A 20,308-nucleotide genomic window follows, 5' to 3' on the forward strand; every position below is an offset into this window, starting at 1 on the left:
AACTGGAAGGTATTATTCTGAGTGAAATAAGTCAGCCAGAGGACAGATACCATATATTTTTGCTCATATGTGGATCTTGAGAAACTTAACAGAAGACCATGGGGGAAGGGAAAGGAAAAAATAGTTACAAACAGAGAGGGAGGGAGGCAAACCATAAGAGACTCTTAAATACAAAGAACAAATGGAAGGTGGATGATGGCATGGGGGGAGAGGGGAAAATGGGTGATGGGCATTGAGGAGGGCACTTGTTGGGATGAACACTGGGTGTTGTATTGTAAGTGATGAACCACGGGAATCTACCCCAAATACCAAGAGCACACTTTACACGCTGTATGTTAGCCAATTTGACAATAAATTATATTTAAAATAATAATAAATTTAAAAAAAAATTTTTTTAAGGATTGCTACTCTGTGCTTTGGGTCTAGTGACAGAGCAAGTCTAAATATCATATTAGGAAATTGAGTTCTCCTGCATCTAAATTATTGTTATTAGATATGATTGCAAGCAGACAGAGTTAAAGGAAAAATAAAAGAGCTGGTACCAGCTTTGGCACGTTTAAATCTTGATAGTTGTTTATAAGTGTTCCCCTGATATTCTGCTATTGTCTGCATGTGCATGGTTGTGTAGGAGAGAGCTAACATCAAACTAAGAAGCTGTGTTCAAGTGAGAGGAAATTTAAACTTCTTAAGGTTGCTGTCGGTCTGTTTAGTTGTTACAGTATCTGGCATGTAATGGATGACCAGTACAGAATGCCCTCCCTTGTTTCCTTAACACACATTATTTCCATGCATGTCAGCTTGAAATCTAATTTCCAGCCCCTGGAACTCTGTCTGAAGGTTCTATTTCCACTGCAGCCTGCTCCTGCTCATCTATGGACAGGCTGGAAGTGTTGGAAAATTAACACATCTGAGAGTAGCCCTCAACCATTGATTGACAGGGCTTGGTGGATACATACCCCAGCTCTCTCTCCTCTCAGGTTGAGTGACACTTGGTTTTCTGTCCCAGAATTCTCCACTCTTGAGAGAGAACTCAAACTACTCACACAGAATTCTTCACAGAAAGAGTGCTCAAACTCCCCACACAGTAATTTCCTTGATAATATATTATTTTTTAATATATAATGAAATTCAGATTGCATTTATTTATTTATCTTTAATATAATTTTTTGTCATGTTTGCTAACATGTTCACTTCCTTCCCTTCCCTGTCTCACTTTCTCCTCTTCTACTGGTGTTTCCTTGGATTTGGCCCCAAATAAACCACTTGTACTCAAATCTTTGTTTCATCATCTGCAACTGATAAATTTTTCATGCCAATAAAAAATCAAAATTAATACTTATGATCTTATTTTACTTATTATGAATTTAATTCTTCTCCTTCCCCCAGTGTGTCTCCCCCTCCCACTTTCTCTCCCCTTTTCCCTGTTCCTCCTCTTCCTTTTTTTCTCCTCCTTCTGTCTCTTCTTTTTCTTCTTCTTCCCTTTTGCCTTCTTCTTCATCTCTGCTTGCATTTGGGAAGATTTTAATTAAGCCCCCACACAAAATATTTGGAAATTAGAATTCTTATACATCCTCCTATTGAGTTTTCTCCCATCACAGGATTTTATTAGCTATTATTATTGTACATATTCAAGCTGTATAACATTTATACTCTGAGCTGTAGCATGGTTATTACTTCCATTATATTATAAATAAGCTTAGTTGGATGTTTTTATTGATCTTCAAAGATTCCCAAATGCTTTGAGTTCCATTATCCTTTATTTCCTTTTTAAGGTATGCATTTAAAATACATTATATTTTGGACTTGGGTTTTTCTTTTGTTTGTTAGGTTTATGAGTTATATTTAGCTAGTCATTAATAGTTTTGTATAACTTTGTCATGGGTAATAACTGAAATACCATAAACTACTCATATTTAAAAGGTATAGTTAGATTGGTTGTACCTTATCTATGCTCACTTGAAACTATCTTCACAAGGTAACAAATATTTCATCACCTCTAATAGTCTCTAATCTAATAGTCTCTTCATACCCCTTTCAATCTATCTCATTTCCCATCTGTGTCCCTGGCTAACTGTTGATCTACTTCCTGTTACTATACATGAGTTTGCAGGTTCTAGGATTATATATAAATGAAGTCACACAATATGTGCTCTTTGCTTGACTTCTTTCACTCAGCATAATTGAGATTAGCCCACATTGTTGCATGTATCAATAGTTCATTCCTTTTTACTATTGAGTAATATTTCTTTCTATGGATTAACCATAATATGTTTGTTCATTCTCCTGTTGACAGATTTGCTTGTCTCCAGTTTGGGGATTTACAAATAAAGCTGTTATGGACATTCATGAACAAGTTTTTGGACATTTTTTTTCCTCTCGGTCAAAAACTAGAAGTGAAGTAGGTGAGGGGCACCTGGGTGGCTCAGTCTGTTAAGGGTCCTACTTCAGCTCAGGTCATCATCTCACAGCTCATGGGTTTGAGCCCTGTGTTGGACTCTGTGCTGACAGCTCAGAGCCAGGAGCCTGCTTCGGATTCTTTCTGCCCCTCCCTTGCTTGCTCTCTCTCTCTCTCTCTCTCTCTCTCAAATATAAAATAAAACATAACAAAAAATTTAAAAAAATGAAATAGGTGAGTAGTACAGTAGTATAGTAAGTGTATGTGTAATTTTTCAAGGAACTGCTAAACTGTCTCCCAAAGTGGTTGCACCATTTACATTCCCGCTAGTACTTCCAGCTGCCCCACGTTTTTGCCAAGATTGTGTGGACAATCTTTTTAATTTTAGCCAATTTAAATGAGTATGAAGTTATGCCTTATTGTGTTGTTTTTAATGTTTGTTTATTTATTTATTTTGAAAGGTGTGGAGGGGCAGGCAGAGGGAGAAAGAATCCAATGCAGGCTCCAAATTCAGTGTGGGGCCTGACATGGGCTTGAACTCTTGAACCATGAGATCATGACCTGAGCCAAAATCAAAAGTTGAACACGAACCGACTAAACCACCCAGGCATCCCTCCTATTGTGGTCTTAAGTTGCGTTTTCCTAGTGACTAATGATATTGAGCATCCTCTCATGTGTTCATCTGACATTCATATATCTTTATAGACAAAATATTTAAAATATCTTTTCCATTTTTTAAAAAAATCGGGTTGTTAATATCGTATTGAATTTTGGGAGTCTTTACATAGTCTGGATATAAATTCTTTGATATATGTGCTGCAAATATTTTTTCTTAATCTATGGTTTGCCTTTTCATTTTCTAAATGGTGCTCCATTAATGCATTTTCTTTTTTTTTTTTATTTTTTTTAACGTTTATTTATTTTTGAGACAGAGAGAGACAGAGCATGAATGGGGGAGGGTCAGAGAGAAGGAGACACAGAATCCAAAACAGGCTCCAGGCTCTGAGCTGTCAGCATAGAGCCCGACGCGGGGCTCGAACTCACAGACCGCGAGATCATGACCTAAGCTGAAGTTGGCCGCTTAACCGACTGAGCCACCCAGGCGCCCCATTAATGCATTTTCTAAGAGCAAAAGTTTTTATATTGGTAAAGTCCAGTTTGTCAATTTTTTCTGTTTTATGCTTTGTGTTTTAAGAAGTGATTGCCTATCCCAGGTTACAAAAATAATCTCCTGGTTTTGTATTCAAATATTGTATAATTTTATGTTTTATACTGCAGGGACTGAATGTGTCCCTCCAAAATTCTTCTGTTAGAATCCTAACCCCCATGTGATGGTATTAGAAGGTGTGTCCTTTGAAAGGTAATTAAGTCATGAGGGTAGTTTAATGCTCTTACAAAAAGAAACATAAGAGACATTTCTCTCTCAGCCATGTGAGGATACATGATCCATTTTTAGTTAATTTTTATGTATATGGCAAGAGATAAGGGTTGACGTTCATTGATTTCCGTATGGTATTCAGTTGATTCAGCAATCGATCCTACTGACTTGTGTTTAGCTAGACATTTATGATTAGATCAACATTGAATAAGGAGAATCAAAGGCAATAGGCCCTGTATTCATTCATTCATTCAATTACTATTTATTGAGTGTCTATTAAGTGCTAAATTCACTAGTATGCTTTGGAGATCCATGATAAATAAGATACAATCCCAAATTTCAAATAGAATACATTTTAATTGAGGAAATAAATATAAAATTACAATGTGATAGGAGAAAAGTGTACTGGAGCTGTGTGTTCATTTCAAGGTCAATTTAAAAAGTCATAAATTGGGGGGCACCTGGGTGACTCAGTTGTTTGGGCATCTGACTTCGGCTCGGGTCATGATCTCACGGTTTGTGAGTTCCAGCCCCTTGTTGGGCTCTGTGCTGACAGCTCAGAGCCTGGAGCCTGCTTTGGATTCTGTGTCTCCTTCTATCTCTGCCCCTGCCCCACTTGTGCTTTGTCTCTCTCTGTCTCTCAAAAATAAATAAATGTAAAAAAAAAAAAAATTTTTTTTTAAAAAGTCACAGCTTGGGGCACCTGGGTAACTCAATCGTTAAGTGTCCAACTCTTGATTTCCACTCAGGTCATGATCTTACAGTTGTGGGATCAAGCCCCGCATCAAACTCCAAGCTGAGCATGAAGCCTGCTTAAGATTCTCTCTCCCTCTCTCTCTGACCCTCTCCACTGCTCATGCATGCTTTCTCTGTCTGTTAAAATAAATAAGTAAACGTTTAAAAAATAAAAATAGGGGCGCCTGGGTGGCTCAGTCAGTTAAGCGTCCTTCTCTGGATTTCAGCTTATGTAATGATCTCACAGTTCATGAGTTCGAGCCCCACATCAAGCTCTGCACTGAGAGTGCGGAGCCCGCTTGGGATTCTGTGTGTGTCTCTCTCTCTGGCCCTCCCCCTCAAAAATAAATAAAGAAAGTTAAAAAAAAAATTTAAATAAAAATAGGGGCACCTGGCTGGCTCAGTCGGTTGAGCGTCCAACTTCAGCCCAGGTCAAGATCTCATCATTAGTGACTTTGGGCCCCATCAGACTCACTGCTGTCAGTGCAGAGCCTGCTTTGGATCCTCTGTCCCCCTTGCTCTCTCTCTGTCCCCACTACCTGTCTCTCTCTCTCTCTCCCTCTCTCAAAAATAAAGAACCATTTAAAAAATAATAAAAATAAAAAGTCATAGCTAGCTAGTATTTAAAAAAATGAAATAGAATATCAGTGCATATTAATATTGTTTTACAAAATCACATTTTAATTTCTTATATCTTTCATATATTTCTTATATGCATATTCGGTTTCAATATAAAATGAATTTTTTACTTCCATTCTTGGTCAAAAATGTTTTGGAGTCTCTATGTTAGAGATGTATACAAAGTGTTAGGCAAGCCAATGAAAGAAGCAATAAATATCTAGCACAGCGTTGGGGGACACTCAACAAAGAAGGGACAACATTTGAGCAGAGTCTTAAGGGAATGATTAGGTGAAGGGCATGGCAAAGAGAAAGGGTAGCATGTGCAAAGGCCTAGAAGTGGGCACAGTAACAGCAAATGCCAGGAATTGTTGGAATTCTGTGTCAGAAGGAAAGAATGCCAGCAGGTGTCCCAGGGCAGAGAATGGGTGTAACAAGATGAGACCAAAAAGATAGTCTGGGGAGATACTACAAAGGATCTTTATGACACACTGGTAAGATTAGCTTTAGTCCCTGGGCTTGTGTTTCTCAAAGTGTGGTCCCAGAGATCACTTTTGTTAGACTCAACTTGGGCAGTAGTTCTGAAAATGTTTTTTCTGAACCAATAATATCGGTAGCATTGGTATTACCTGGGAAGTTGTTAGAAATATAGATCTTGGGCCTCACTCCAGATCTGCATCAGAAATTTTGGGGGTGAGGCCCAGACATCTGCGATTTTTTGTTTTATGTTTGTTTCGAGAGAGAGAGAAAGAGAGAGAACGCCTACACATGTGAGTAGGGAGGAGGGGAAGGGAGGGAGGGGGGGGAAAGAATCTTAAGCAGGCTCCATGCTCAGCACAGAGTCTGGCACGAGGACTGATCCCACGACCCTGGGATCGTGACCTGAGCCAAAATCAAGAGTGGAATGTTCAACTGAGCCATTCATGGGACCCAGACAGCTGTATTTTAATAAGCTCTCCAGGTAGTTCTGATCAGCCTGAAATTTGAGCACCACTGATGTAGGAGTTTGCTAAAATGGGGATTCCTGGCTCCCCTGCTCCAGGCCTGCTAAATCACATTCTCTGGTGTAAGGACCCAGAATACCCATTTTTATCAAGCTCTCCTAGTGATTCTAATGTACTCTAAATTTTGAGAATAACAGGTCTAGGTGGAATGTCATCCATTGGAGATTTTAGGATGCCAGAGGAAATGACAGGAACTAGGACATCACTAAAAGAATGTGCTGCTCTGGGCTCCTGGAAGAGAAGACTGGACAAGACACCATGGTGATTTTGACAAACATAAATTGAATCATGCCATTCCTTGCTTGAAACTTTCCGCTATCACCTTTTTTTTTTTAAGTTTATTTTCAGAGAGAAAGAGAGAGAGAGTGAGCTTAAGTGGAGGAGGGGCAGAGAGGGAGAAATAGAGAGAGAGAATCCCAAGCAGGCTCCATGTTGTCAGCACAGAGTCCCACACAGGGCCCTAAGCCACCAACTGTGAGATCATGACCTGAGCTGAAATCATGAGTCGGACGCTGAACCACCTGAGCCACCCAGGTGCCCCATCCACTATCTATCACCTTAAGATGACAACCAAACTGCTGAGGATGTCTTAGGAGGACCCACAGTGTCTGGCTTACCCCTCGCTGCCCTTGCTCTGTTCTCCAGTCACCCATGGTGCTCCAGCCGTCTTCCAGGTTCCTAGAGCACACCATGTCCTTTCCTTTCTCAAAGACTTTGTCCCTTGTTTCCCCAGCTCTTCCCCAACATGGCTTAGGTCTCAACCCCAATGTCACCTCTCCAGAGACAACTTCCTCGATCATTCATCCAGACTGGCTTGCCCACATGGCCCTCATATCATATTATCCTGTTTATTTCCTTCACAGTGCTTACTACAGTCTACAATACCTGGGCTTTTATGTAATTGTCTATTTCCTTTACATTTCTCTGTCCTACTAGAATGTAAGATCCGTGACAACAAGGATCCTGTCTGCCTTGTTCACCACTGTCTCCACAGATCAGTGCCTAGTATAAAGTACACACTCAGGAAATATTCAGGCCCTACTTACTCTACCCCCTTGCGTGTGGTAACACTATAAAATCCACATGCAATAAGGCAATTGCAAATGAGACATACCTGGTGACAAGCCACAAAACAGCCAGATCCAAGCAAGGGCAAGGTCATCATCCTAAGTGGGAAGTGTTCCCACAGGCTGAGGGTGCCTCGTGGAGACCAGCAAGGTTGGAGCAGCTTGAAGAAGGGCTTGAAAGCAGTGGTAGGAGATGAGGTCGGAGGGGTCAGGAGTGGCAGAGTGGCCCGCTGGAGGAACTGTGGTTTTTACTCTAAGGGAAATGAGGAGTAACTGAAGGGCTACTTGCAGAGTGGTGGGACATGATCTGATCTTATTAAAACGATCCTGGCTGTTGTGTTGAAAGCAAGGCCAGAAGGCAGGAGGGCTGGTGGAGGCTGGTGTCATAATATAGGTGAGACACATGTAAGCACCTAATACATATCTGGAAAGACTTACAGCAAACTCATCATGCTTCCTATAGTTGTGGTAGGTATTGGGTGGGGCAGAGGGTCCTACGAGACTTTTACTTGCCCTGTATTTTTTGAATTGTTTGATGAAACACTATTTACCTGCTATTCGAGGAATTAAAATTTACTGTTATTATTTTTATTATAAATACTAATATTTTTACCACCCCTTCCACGAAAATTCAGTCTCAAGCCAGTTAAATGTGTCCAAGGAAAGAAGGAATCTACAAGGGCATGGGGGGAGGTAGCCTGGGGCATGGTGTCAGGGCCCAAGAGAGGTAAGATGGGCCACTCTTAAAGGGATTGGCAATGGTAACAGGTTGGTCACATACCAGGAGGACTTTTCCAATAAAAAAATATTTTGAGGACAGTGGCAGCAGGTTTTTACTGTTGGAGACTTGTACATATGGAAAGGGAGAAAACTAGAATGAGTCCCCAGTGTTGGGTTGGAATTGGAAGCTGTGAACTCTTGGTTCCAAATATATGCTGATATAGATAGATACAGAAATAAATGTGGATGTGTGTGTATATGAATATATGTGTATATTCTCTAGCTCTGTCTGCTAATAGGGTCCAGGAGCAATAACTTATCAATGGCAACAAATATGCTAGCAGTCTTGTTTAGATTCCTAAATAGCACTAAAAGGAATCAGGATTTCTTAGAGAAATGACCAATTCCAGGTCTGAGGAAGGGAAGAGACTCACGATGAGCCCGGAATAGTGTTGTACCAGAAAATGAAGATGTCCTCCAAGAATGATGGGAACATGTTAGAAGGACACAGAAGCCAGCTGGATGAAGGTCCTACTGGCCAAGTCTAGAACAATTTAGGTATCAAAATAAATAGTTATAGTAATGAATTACAACCCATTAAATAGGAATCCATGAGTCCAAACTACTATAAGTTAAAAAAACAAATGCGAGGAGATGATGCTTCCCTTATGTTATATTGCCAACTAATAAATGTAAAGTGAATGATGGGATTAGAAACCCACCACTTGGCAACTCTCATAGTAATACTTAATTCAACCCAGAATGATCAATGGATATGAAAACTGAAGAGTGAAAGCTTAATGAGAAATGGGATATTTACAAAGCTTCAAAGTCCATTGCCACAAAGCACGCTTAATTACTATAGTTAGCTGAACAGTAGCCCCCTAAATAATATGTCCATGTCCTAATCCCTGGAACCTGTGATTGTTACCTTACTGGGAAAAAGGGTCTTTGCAGATGTAATTTAAGTATCTTGAGCTGAGGAGACCACCCTGGCTTATCTAGGTGGGCCTTAACTCCAAAAACCAATGTCCTTTTAAGAGTAAGGTCAAGGGAGATTTGACAGACAGATGAAGAGGCAAGTGACCACGGAGGCAAAAATTAGACTGATGCAGGCAGCTACGTGTCAGGGAATGCCAACAGTCAGCAGAGGAAGAGGTAAAGAATGGATTCACCCCTAGAGCCTCCAGGGGGTGTAGCCCTACTGACACCTTGGTCTCACATTCCTGGCCTCCGGAAATGTGAGAAAATACATTTCTGCTGGTATAAGCTACCCAGTTTGTGGTAACTTATTATAGCAGCTACAGTAAACTCACCCAATTCCAACGGGGAAAGGGCAATCTTAAAGAGGAGAAATCTGGCAAATACTACCTTAATCACATGATCCAAGTGAATGTTACATCATCAGTAATGAGACAAATTGAAATTGTGGGTCACCCACTAGGATGGAATGAGAAGACCACAGTATCCCTTCTACGACATTCCTGACAGAGATGCATCACCTGAATCTAATCATGAAGAAATGTCACACAGACCCAAAATGAGAGACAGTCTACAATTGTAATCTTCAACAGGGTCAAGGCAATGGAAGTCTCCTCAGTCTGAAGGAGACAAAAGAGACCTCACAACTGAATGCAACAGGTGCTCCAGGACTAGATATTTCTCTTAGAAATGGACACACTGAGTCAACTGGTGTAACTTAAATAGGTTATGAGGATCGGACTGAGATAATCTATGACTGCTAACTTCCCGATCTTGATAGTATTGTGGTTATGAGCAGATGGCCTTGTAGGACTTGCATACTAAGGGGAATGTCATTTCAGGAGGCTTGGGGGAATGTGTTTGGCCACTTACACTCAAGGGCTTTTTAAAAACACGGCCTTTGTGTTATACTTGCAACTTTTTTATGAGTCTGACTTTTTTTTCTTAACAAAAGGAAACAAAATCGCAAATGTTGTAATTCTTAATCTAAGTAACAATAGCTAACGTTGATTGAATCAGATCATTTGCTGGATTCTCACAGCAAACCTATGAGCGAGGTACTACTACTGTCTCCAATTTGCAGATGAGGCAGTTGGGGCATTTTGATATTAATCATTTACCAGAGTTCACACAGCTAGGACGTGATAAGCCAGGAATTGAACCCAGATCTATTTGATGTTAGACCCTTTTCTTTTAACCAGTACACCATTCAATTTTATCATATTCAATTATTGAATGTTTTATGTGTATAGATATTAAGAAGGGTTCTGTGGAGAAACAGAACCAAAAGTGTGTGTGTGTGTGTGTGTGTGGGTGGGTGTGTGTGTGTTTATTATAAGGAATTGGTTTACAATAATTTGTTATTATGGAGGCTGGAAAGCCGCAAGATCAGCAGGGTCAGTCTGCAGGCTGGAGACTCAGGAGAGCCAGTAGTTTAATTCCAGTTTGAGTCGGAAGGTCCGTGAGAGCCAATGGTGTAGTTCTAGTCCAAAGGCCAATAGACCTGAGACCCAGGAAAAGTCAGTGTTTCAGCTTGAATCTAAAGGCAGGAACAAAGCCAACAACCCAGTTACAGAGTCATTGGGCAGGAAGAATTTTCTCATACTTGGTGAGGTGGGCAGGAGGGAGGTATTAGCTTTAATTGGTTTATTAAGGCTTTCAAAGGATTGGATAAGACCCCCTCAAATTAGGGAGGGCAGTTTGCTTTAGTCTACTGATTTAAACGTGACTCTCATCCAAAAACACCTCGAATCATGTTTGACTGAGTATCTGGGCACTCTGTAACCCAGAGAAGTTGACATGCAAAATTAACCATCACAGTATATATACATATAATATATGAGAGACAGAGAAAGACAGAAAGAGAGAGAGAGAGGGAGAGAGAGAGAGAGAGAGAGAGAGAGAGAAAGACAGACACTAGGCTAAAAAGTGGACTTTGATAGCAAGAATTGATTAGCACCTATCCAGCCCCGCCTGAGGGAGAGAGCAAGGTGTGGTTTCTTGCACACGCTGGAAGACTGTACTCTCACATAGGATGGGATGGTGTTTCTAAACAACATGCACAGTCACCATGAACTTTCTCTCAGATTACTCATTGGCTCAGGCTCTTGTGTGAGTTTGGTTAGGGTCAATCAGGCCCCTTGTTGTAGTCATTTCTTGTGGTCTCTGATCACTACTCCCCTCACCTCTCTGAATTCTTCATTGCCTGGCCCTGTTGCCCCACATTCATGGACAAAGCAATCAGGTTTACACCAGGAGACCCTGCTTTCCAGGCCACAGTTGAGAGGGCACTTGGCCCATGTTAGGTTGTGATTGAGAGATACTGGTTAGTTATCTTAGCAAGTCCTTGGAAATGAGAACACCTTTTTGTGAGCTTTCCTTGAAAAGCTTACAGACAAGAGAAGGTAGTAGAAATGAACACACTGGCTGGGAGCCAGATGTTTTGAGTTCTGATGCTGTTTTGCCTTTCTACACCTCAACTTTCCCATTTGTAAAATGTCAGGGTTGGAGAGGCCTTCTGAGATCCTGCCCTCTCTAACTTCCTGGGTGCTTATGTAAGACAATCCCAATCATGATGATAATAAAAATAGAAGTCACGTTAAGTGAGTGCTTACAAGTTCTCGGCACCGTGCTACATGTTTGATATTCACCATTTCACTCAAGTCTTGGGGTGGGGGGGAGTTTACAAACCCCCATTTTATAGGTGAAGCTCTGAGAGTTTAAATCACTAGCCCAAAGCCACACAGGAAGTAGTCGAGTTGGACTTTGAAACCAGGTGGCTACAATCCCGAAATTTTCATCTCTTTTTTGTGTGCATTGCTTCTTTTTAAGGTGGGTCAAGGACGAGCCTTGGGTTCAGGCAGGGAGGTATTTTTGTTATGATTATTAATAACACAGAGTGTGTTGGGTTTTTTGTTTTTTATGCGTACTCTGACCGCTGTGTGTATACCCTCAATTCTCCCAGCACCTGTACAAGGTGGTCGGTACTAGTGCCATCCTCACGCGGGCGGGGAAAGTAAGGCTCAGAGAGGCTCTGTAAATTGCTCAATATCACACAGCTAGCAAATGATAAGGACTCAAATCCTGGGAACTGGCCAGGAGCACCCCGCCGCGACCACTCTAGCTGGAACAGGGGCGCGGCGGGCCATCACCAGGGGAGAGGCGGGGCGGCGGGCGCCTGCCGGGTCTATGGGACAGCCCTGGCGGCCCGCCTCCGTCGCGCACGCGCTCTCGGGCTCGGCTCGGGGCGCGCGGCGGGCGCGAGGACGGCGGCAGGGAGCGTGCGCGCGGTGACGTGCCGGGCGCCATGTTGGAGGGCTGGTGGTAGCGGCTCGGGGAGGTGTTCGCTCTCTCGGTCTCGCTCTCTCGCTCGCTTCCCCCGGCTCCCTTCGGTGCCCCCCCCGGTCGCCTGCGTGCCGGAGTGTGTGCGAGGGAGGGGGAGGGCGTCGGGGGGGTGGGGGGAGGCGTTCCGGTCCCCGGGAGACCCGCGGAGGGAGGCGGAGGCTGCGAGGGACTCCGGGAAGCCATGGACGTCGAGAGGCTGCAGGAGGCGCTGAAAGGTGGGGGTAGCTGCCGCCTCTCCCTTCCTCTTTACCCTCCACAGCTCCTTCTCCTGTTTTTCTGGGCTGGGGGCTCCGAGGGGCCGGGCCGGGGGAGGGGGGGTTGCGCTTCCCCGGCTCCCATCCCCCTCCCACTTCCCCAGGGGCGGGGAGCCCTGTGGGCAGCTCCCTCCCACCCCGCTCTGGGCTTTGTGTCGGCCGCCGGCGTCTGGGCTGGGGGAGGGGAGCCGGGGAAGCTCTGGTAGGGGCCCCAGCCTCTCGCCGACCCCTCTGGGGTGAGGTCGTGGGCCCGCAGCCCCGTTCCAGGCAGGCTCCGTTCTCTGTCAGGCCCCCGTTCGCCAGGCGTCGGGCTAAAAGAAAAAGTAGAAGGTTTTGGGGGGGGTGGTGGCGGGGAGAGGGCGGTAGAGCAACTTTAAAGAGTCTCAGGAAGTCTTTTTCAGAGCTTCTGAAGTCATTCCTCCACGCGCCCTGATTCTAAGGTGGTCTCCTTCCACGCAACAGGCTTGAGAACCGTGGTTCTCAAACTTCGAATACCGTGTGATTTCAGCATTTTCGGAATTATGAATTGACATCCAAAATCATTTGGGAACGGCTACGTTACGTAGCTGCAGTTTCTTAAGACGCAGGTTTATGAACTTAACGTAGATAAACAGCTTGTGGAAGTTGGGGCCTGGGATTTGTATTTTAACTGGTTTCCCAGATAAATGTGATGTTGGTGTTCCTCCGGACCACACTTTGAGAAACACCACATTAAGGCTTTGTGGAGAAGTTGAGTGCCCCCTTTAGGGGGATTCTTGTTACGTGTGAGGAGACAAATGTTGGAACTAGAACTTTGGGAGTCAGAGGTAGCTAGTTGGTTGAGAGGCTGATTTTTTTTTTTTTTTTTAATAATTCTTAATATTTGAGGAAGGACTGGGAGGAAAGTTTGTTTTTGTAGTGCTTTGGAAATGGTTGATGGCCTTTGAGAAACACTGATAACTTTTCTTTTTTCCCTTATCTAGATTTTGAGAAGAGGGGAAAAAAGGAAGTTTGTCCTGTCCTGGATCAGTTTCTTTGTCATGTAGCCAAGACTGGAGAAACAATGTGAGTTGAAAACACGTATTAGTTGTTATGGTCCTGTGTATCATTCAGAATTTGCTTAGGAAAGGGAAAAAACTGTATTTCAGAAGAAGTGAATAATACGTGTGTCCAAACTGTACAAGCTGCAGTTTATTAAAGCATTTGCTAAATGCATATACTTTAGTTGCTTTATGTATACTCTGTAATGAGTTTTAAAAATACGTTAAAATTTTCTTTCTATCTATGCTTTTGTACATTTAGAATTTATTAGTCTGAAGAGCTAGAGAAAAGAATGCCTATCCTGTCTGTTATGACCCTTTTGGCTATAACAAACAGACTTATTTCCAAAATTTTGTGGCTTTGATTCTGTCTCAAATTTTTTTGTTGGTGGTGGTATTTTCCAATATTGTCCTGTATCCAACCTTTTGTTGTCATATTTATATATTTGAGTGTTTGAAGTGTCATTTCTATTTATTCTCTTGAGGACTTCTGGTGATTATCTGACAATTTCCAGATGCTACAGTTTTGACTGTCCTGTAAACTTTCTAGGATAGCTAACTTGTTACATATGCTCAGCATTTTATTAGGCTTGTTTCCAAATGTTGTGAATCTGAAACTTAAACTATGAAGTTTATTTTCAAAAGGATCCTTCCATCTCATTGTGTGTGTAGTTTATGTTGCAGGAGTTGTTTTCACCATCACCAAGTTAATTTGTAGAAAGTAGTGCAGATTTGTGACTTCCTTGTACTCTTCTCTTTGGGTAAGGGGTGGGGAGCAGGAAGGAGAGAGATTTCTTTGGGTGCAGTGTTAATAAGTGAGCGTTCTTTTGGCTCCCTTATGTCCTTTTTATACAGTTTCTTTTGAGGCCTACTATAAGAGTGTAAGGTTTAGCAAGTGATAACTGCTTTCTTTGGCTTTATTAGCCAATGTTCATTTCTCACAAGATTGGCTTGTGGCTCTAGAGTGTGTAGCCTTCTAATAACTAGCCTAATTTAGAAAGGAAAAAGATACTCTGAGTGGTCATGTAGACAAACTGAATCTCTGTAGTGCTTTATTAAAATTATCATCAGCTTAAGAATCTGATGCATTCAATCTTACATTTTTATTTATTCCACTTAAAAAATGGAATCCTTTAGGGGAAAAATCATTTTTGCCTCTGAATTACTCTTAGAGCATCTTTTAAAAATTGATGGAACATAACTCACTGGTATTTATGTAGATAAGCTTAAAAATGACTAGATGCCAGGTCTCAAAAAGAAATTAATCCCTAAATGGTAAATACTCTGATTGCCACTGTCTTTTGAATTGTTAGTTGGTCCAAACTTATCTCTGTACAATATCAGGAGGAAAAGCTTTTTACTTTCAGAGTTTTGGTACACAAGATTGTATCAAACTATTGGGAGATAAATACTTAAAACCTCTTCTCCTTATCAGGTCTGTACAAACTGTCTTCTCATTTGATAACTTTCATTGGCTGTAAATGTGTAAATAGTTGAAAACTTCTGAAAGAAATGTTTTTTAATATCCTGTTTGGATCACCAGGTGGGTAGGAAAATTTAACCTGATTTTTGTGGATAACTATTTTGTCTTGATAGAGGTCTTAAGGTCCACCACCTTACTCCCTCTCCCCCCTCCAACCTTTTTACATTTACTAATAGTATTTTGTATTAAAATGGTGGTGTTAGATTTTTTATAGCATTTGGAAAATATTTTTAGAGTTACTAAAGCAGCTGGTGTTTACAAAGTTTTAGCCTTTGTTGCTTATCATGAGCATGCCTTAATTTTTTTTTTTTTTAATGTTTATTTTTGAGAGAGGGACAGACAGTGTGAGTGGGGCAAGGGCAGAGAGAGAGAGAGACACGGAATCTGAAGCAGGCTCCAGGCTCTGAGCTGTCAGCACAGAGCCAGATACTGGGTTCTAACAGGATCGGCAACGGCAAGATCGTGACCTGAGCCGAAGTCCGATGACACTTAACCCACTGAGCCACTCAGGTGCCTCTTAACTTTTGATTCTGAAATTTGCAAAGTTTCTGTCATTCATTTATTGTTAAATTGAGCTTTATGTAACTTCTAAGATTTTAACAAGAAAACGTAAAGAACAGCAGATCAGGTCTCTTTAGTGTTTTAGGATAGATAGGTTGCTTAAGATAAAAATTCCATAGTTCTGTTTTTATCTTCATTGATACGTTATAGTAACAAATTATTAACAAAAAAAATATTTGAACTTTGTTTATGGATGAAAATTAGTGACAACTTAGGCTGTTTATTTTTCATACAAAAAGAAAACAATTGATTTGTTTTCTAAACAATTTGATTTCTAAACAATTTAGAATTCGAAGTATAGGTTTTTACTGAGCAGGAGGTTGTAGGAAAATTAGAGAGCCCTGGAACAATTTTGCTTTCTGGTCTATTAAAAATTACCTACAAACATCTAATATAGGAAGTTGGGAAAGATGCCAAGACATGGTGTACTAAACTGTTATGAATACAGAGATTATCTAAAACAATCACCAAATTTGTTGGTTTTGGCTACTTGAAAAAATTGTATTTATGTTGAAAATGGGACATTACCTTGAACAAAACTTTTCTGAAGGTAACAGTTTGTAACTTAATGCCAAGTATATATTATGTGTTGGATAAACAAACATGTGGTGGGTTTCAATCATGAATTTAAACATTTGATGGGTTTCAGTTGTAGATTTAAACTTATTTGATAAACTTAGTTGCAGTTACTCTTTTTGGTGGGCATATTGTCCCATGTTCATCCTATGGGAGCTTCTTTAATTTGATTCCAGAGTCCTTTGACTTAATAGTATCCATAACTCCCTGGTATGATCTGAGCTCATTCCTGCCCAGACCTGGAATCAGCCATTTCTCAAGAAGCCATGCCTTCTTTTAGTGGGAAATGGTCTTTAAAGAGTACAAACTGGAGAGGAGAGCTGCTTATTATTACTGAGTTGGTCATTGTTTCAAGCCTCTTCAGTGGATAGAAGCTAATGAAATAATGATTCATACTGATGGTTCCAATTCAAAATCAGGACTACAGTGTTTTATTTCTTCCACAGTTTTGGTTCCAAGGACACAGGGGAAAAGTCTAATAATAATATCACCAATGTAATTATTGAGGACATTAAAAATATTTCATATCTCTTCCAGTTTGTAGCCCCCATTTAAGAAATTAGTTGTATCTACATTATCTGAACATGTAACAATTACAGAAGTCTCTCTTAACCATCACTTAATCTTTTATAGTGGCTCTATTTCAGATGCTCACCCTAGTCCTTAGGTCAATATCTTTAGTCAGTTTGGTTGTCTGGGGTTCGTTCTGTACTAGATTCTTTAGGCAGAGCTCATGGGAGCATTCCTGAGTTCTTGTATATTTTTAAGAGTTTGTGCCCTTTGTTCTTGAAGGTCAGTTGGGTTGGAAATAAAATCATTGGTAGCGTAAATGTGTTAATTCCATTTTCCTGCAACTCAAAATTACTATCAAAAATCTGATGATAATCTAATTTTCTTTACCTTGTAAGTCATCTACACTTTTTGCCTAGATTCCCAAAGAATTTTTTTTTCTGTTAGGTGCAGTAATTTTTTTGGACTTTGTTTTAGTATTGGGCATTTTTGGGTCCGTAAACTCAGGTATGTGGTGTGCTCCTTCAATCTGTATTTTCAGATTTTTCGTATCTTTTTTTTTTTTTTTTTTAATTTCAGGAAATCAAATTATGTCCTTTGGTTTTTGTTGTCCTCCCCGCCCCCCCTTGTATTCTTATTTGTCAAATCATCTTGCATGTCTTCAGTATTTTGTCATTTTGTTGAATTCTTTTTCCTTATTCCTGTTTTTAAAAAAAACAGTTTTATTAAGGTATAATTTATATGCAGTAAACTTCATTTGTTGAAAATATGTAGTTTGCTAAATTTTGATACCCACATTCAAACAGTGACCACACTCAACATTGTGAACATATCCATTCATTACTCCTAGAAGTTGCCTCATGCCCCATTGTAATCTTTCTTCCCTGTGTATGCCTCCCCTGCCCTCAGGCAAGTAATGATTTACTTTCCATCACTTTAGATTAGTTTGCTTGTTCTAAATTGTATCTAAATGGAATCATACAGTTTGTATCCTTTGCCTTCTTTTACTCAACCGAGATCCAGGTTCGGATATTAGCAGCTCATTCCTTTTTGAGTAGTATTCATTATATTGATGCCCTACAGTTTTTTTAATACAATCATTTGTGATGGACATTTGGATTATTTTCAGTTTTTTCTGTTACAAAAGCTGCTATGAACATTTGTGTACAAATCTGTATGTGGACATATGTGTTCTTTTGGATAAGAACCTAGGTGTGGAATGGCTGGATCATGTGGTAGATGTATGTTTAACTTCTTGAGAAATTGCCAAACTGTTTTCCAGAGTGATTGCACCAGTTTGTATTCCCAGCAGTACTTTGGGAGTTGAGTTCCAGTTCTCCACGTCCTTTGCAACATTTAGTATGGCCATTCTTTTTTGTGTTAGTCATTCTAATAGGCACATATTGCATAGTGGTTTTAATTTGTACTTCCCTAATGACTAATGATGTTGCATATCTTTTCATGTGTTTGCTGTATGTATATCATCTTTGGTAAATTGGTTCTTCAAATCTTGCCCATTTAAAAATTGAGTTGTTTTCTTACTGGTTTTTGAGAGTTCTTTATATGTTACAGATAAAAGACCTTTATCTGATATGATATGCAAATACTTGCTATAACAGTGTGGCTTTTCATTCTCTTGATAGTGTTTTTCAAAGTGAAATTTCTAATTTTTTTTGTTTTAAAGAATGAACTTTATTTTTATTATTATTTTGAGAGAGCCAGAGTGTGTAAGGGAGGGTCAAGGGAGGAGCAGATAACAGGGAGGGGGAGGGAGAGAGAGAGAGAGAGAGACAGACAGACAGACACAGACAGACAGACTGACAAGCAGGCTGCAGGTTCAGCATGAAGCCTGATGTGAGGCTTGATCCCACAAATGTGAGATCATGACCTGAGCTGAAATCAAGAGTCGGATGCTTAACTGAATGAGCCACCCAAGTGCTCCTGAAATTTCTAATTTAATTCTATTTCGATTTTTAAAAATACCTTCCTTTGAAGAACTCTTATTGCGTTACTACCTCTTAGGTTCTTTTGTTCTCATGTACTTTGTAGTTTATTTCCTGAAGTAATTTTTAAGTTTCTACCTAATTGGTTTCCGAATTCTATTGCTTCATTTTCTGAGTTTCTCTAATTCTGACTTATATCATTTTGTAAGTGTCTTTAGCTCATTTATAAATATTATACAGAATTTGTTTGTTTTTGTATGAGTCTTTGTGGATTCCTCTCATTGTCTGTAGGGACGTTTGTTCTCCTTACTCTCTTTTTTTTTCCTTATAATCACGTTGTACAGGATTTAACCTTGATATTTTTCTCTTGTACTCTTTTACGTGAAATAAGTTTTCCTGATCCTTGAGAACGAGATAGGGCTCAGTAGCATTCCTAACTTGGAGCTCTCTTGTTTGTAGTGTTTAAGAACATGGAGCTTGCTTTCTGAAATTTCCAGCTTCCCTTTTCCAATTTCTGCTTTATTTAGATCCTGTCTTTCCTTCATCTTTATTGTCGTCTTCTTATACTGGGGTCATCTCTGAATGGGAGCTCTGGTTGGTCATTTTTAAGAGCACATGGGAGCAAGACTGCTGCTGTCCTTCAGCTCTCATTGTGGGTCCCTTCCGTTTTCTGTGCGGTGGAGTGGGCAAAACCCTTTTCAGTTTCAGCTGCTGTTCTCAGATTGGCGTATCATGATTTCTAGTGAATGCTTGTTGGCTGTTTTGTGGTTCTGTTCCTAGGCCCTTCAGGTACACCATGACTTATTTCTGCTTTCTCTTCCTCGGAACCTGATACGGTACAGGTCATGTGACTGTCATTTTTCTCACCTGTTTTACTCTTTGGGGTTTGAGAAATTGACTACTTGGTCAGCTAGGTTTTTTTTGTTTTCCAGCTAGTTTTATTATAAGTTCATTTTTGTAACTTTATTTTTGTTAATTGGCTTTTCGCTTTGTGTCTAGTTAAGTCTGATAGAGTTTTGGAGACATGGAAAACTGTAGCAGCACTGTTACCCTCTCATAATTACACTTCCTCTGAAAACTGTTACTAGTATTGTCAAGTATAAAATGGGAATAATAGTAGCATCTCCTAGTATAAGTAGTTAATACAGGGAAAACTTAGCACACTGTTTGACTAAATGCTCAATAAATAGTCGTCATTCCTGTGTTGACACTGCTTATGTTGAGTCTGCTTTGTCCCCCCACCCCCTCCCTGAAATTTCAAGTTCTCTGTGTTGAGCGATTTTGACATATGATTAGGAAAATAAAAGTTAAGTTGCTTAAAAGTAGTTATCAACAACTAATTATTGAAAACAATTGAATTATAAAATCTTACATTGAAAATAAAATCTGCATTATTGAAAATCTCCTTATGAATGAGGCTGTTAGATCTTTCTTCTGTGAGTTTCTTAAAGGAGGAGATTTTGTTTTGTCAGCATAGTTTCTAAAATGTCATTCTCCTATACTGCCTTCTTGATTTTTGCCACATCTTTCTAACTTCTGTATAATTAACACTCTTCTCTATGTTGGCTTGCTTTTTTTCAGATTTAAGTTTTATTAAGTAATCATGACCCCAAGATCAAGAGTTGCATGTTCTTCCAAATGAGCCAGCCAGGCGCCTCTTTTCAGATTTTTTTGAAAATAGAAAAATATTACAGAAGTTAAGCGCTCATTTTGCCCTTC

General features: G+C 40.3%; 1 protein-coding gene across 2 annotated transcripts in view; it reads left to right on the forward strand.

The window, feature by feature from the left end:
• The window catches only part of PPP4R2 (protein phosphatase 4 regulatory subunit 2), a 411,406-nt gene that overhangs the window by 346,729 nt on the left and 44,369 nt on the right, over positions 1-20,308 (forward strand). Inside the window, exons 1-2 of one of the 2 annotated variants that reach the window (XM_049640886.1) lie at positions 12,194-12,458; positions 13,460-13,541. The exons of the other annotated variant lie outside the window; for it this stretch is intronic. Coding sequence (XP_049496843.1) covers positions 12,425-12,458; positions 13,460-13,541 — 116 coding nt within the window. The 5' untranslated portion in view covers positions 12,194-12,424. Of the gene's footprint in view, positions 1-12,193; positions 12,459-13,459; positions 13,542-20,308 lie in introns of those variants that run through there. 2 annotated transcript variants of the gene reach the window in all.

The sequence above is a fragment of the Panthera uncia genome, chromosome A2, assembly GCF_023721935.1.
Source record: "Panthera uncia isolate 11264 chromosome A2, Puncia_PCG_1.0, whole genome shotgun sequence".
Lineage (NCBI taxonomy): Eukaryota > Metazoa > Chordata > Mammalia > Carnivora > Felidae > Panthera > Panthera uncia.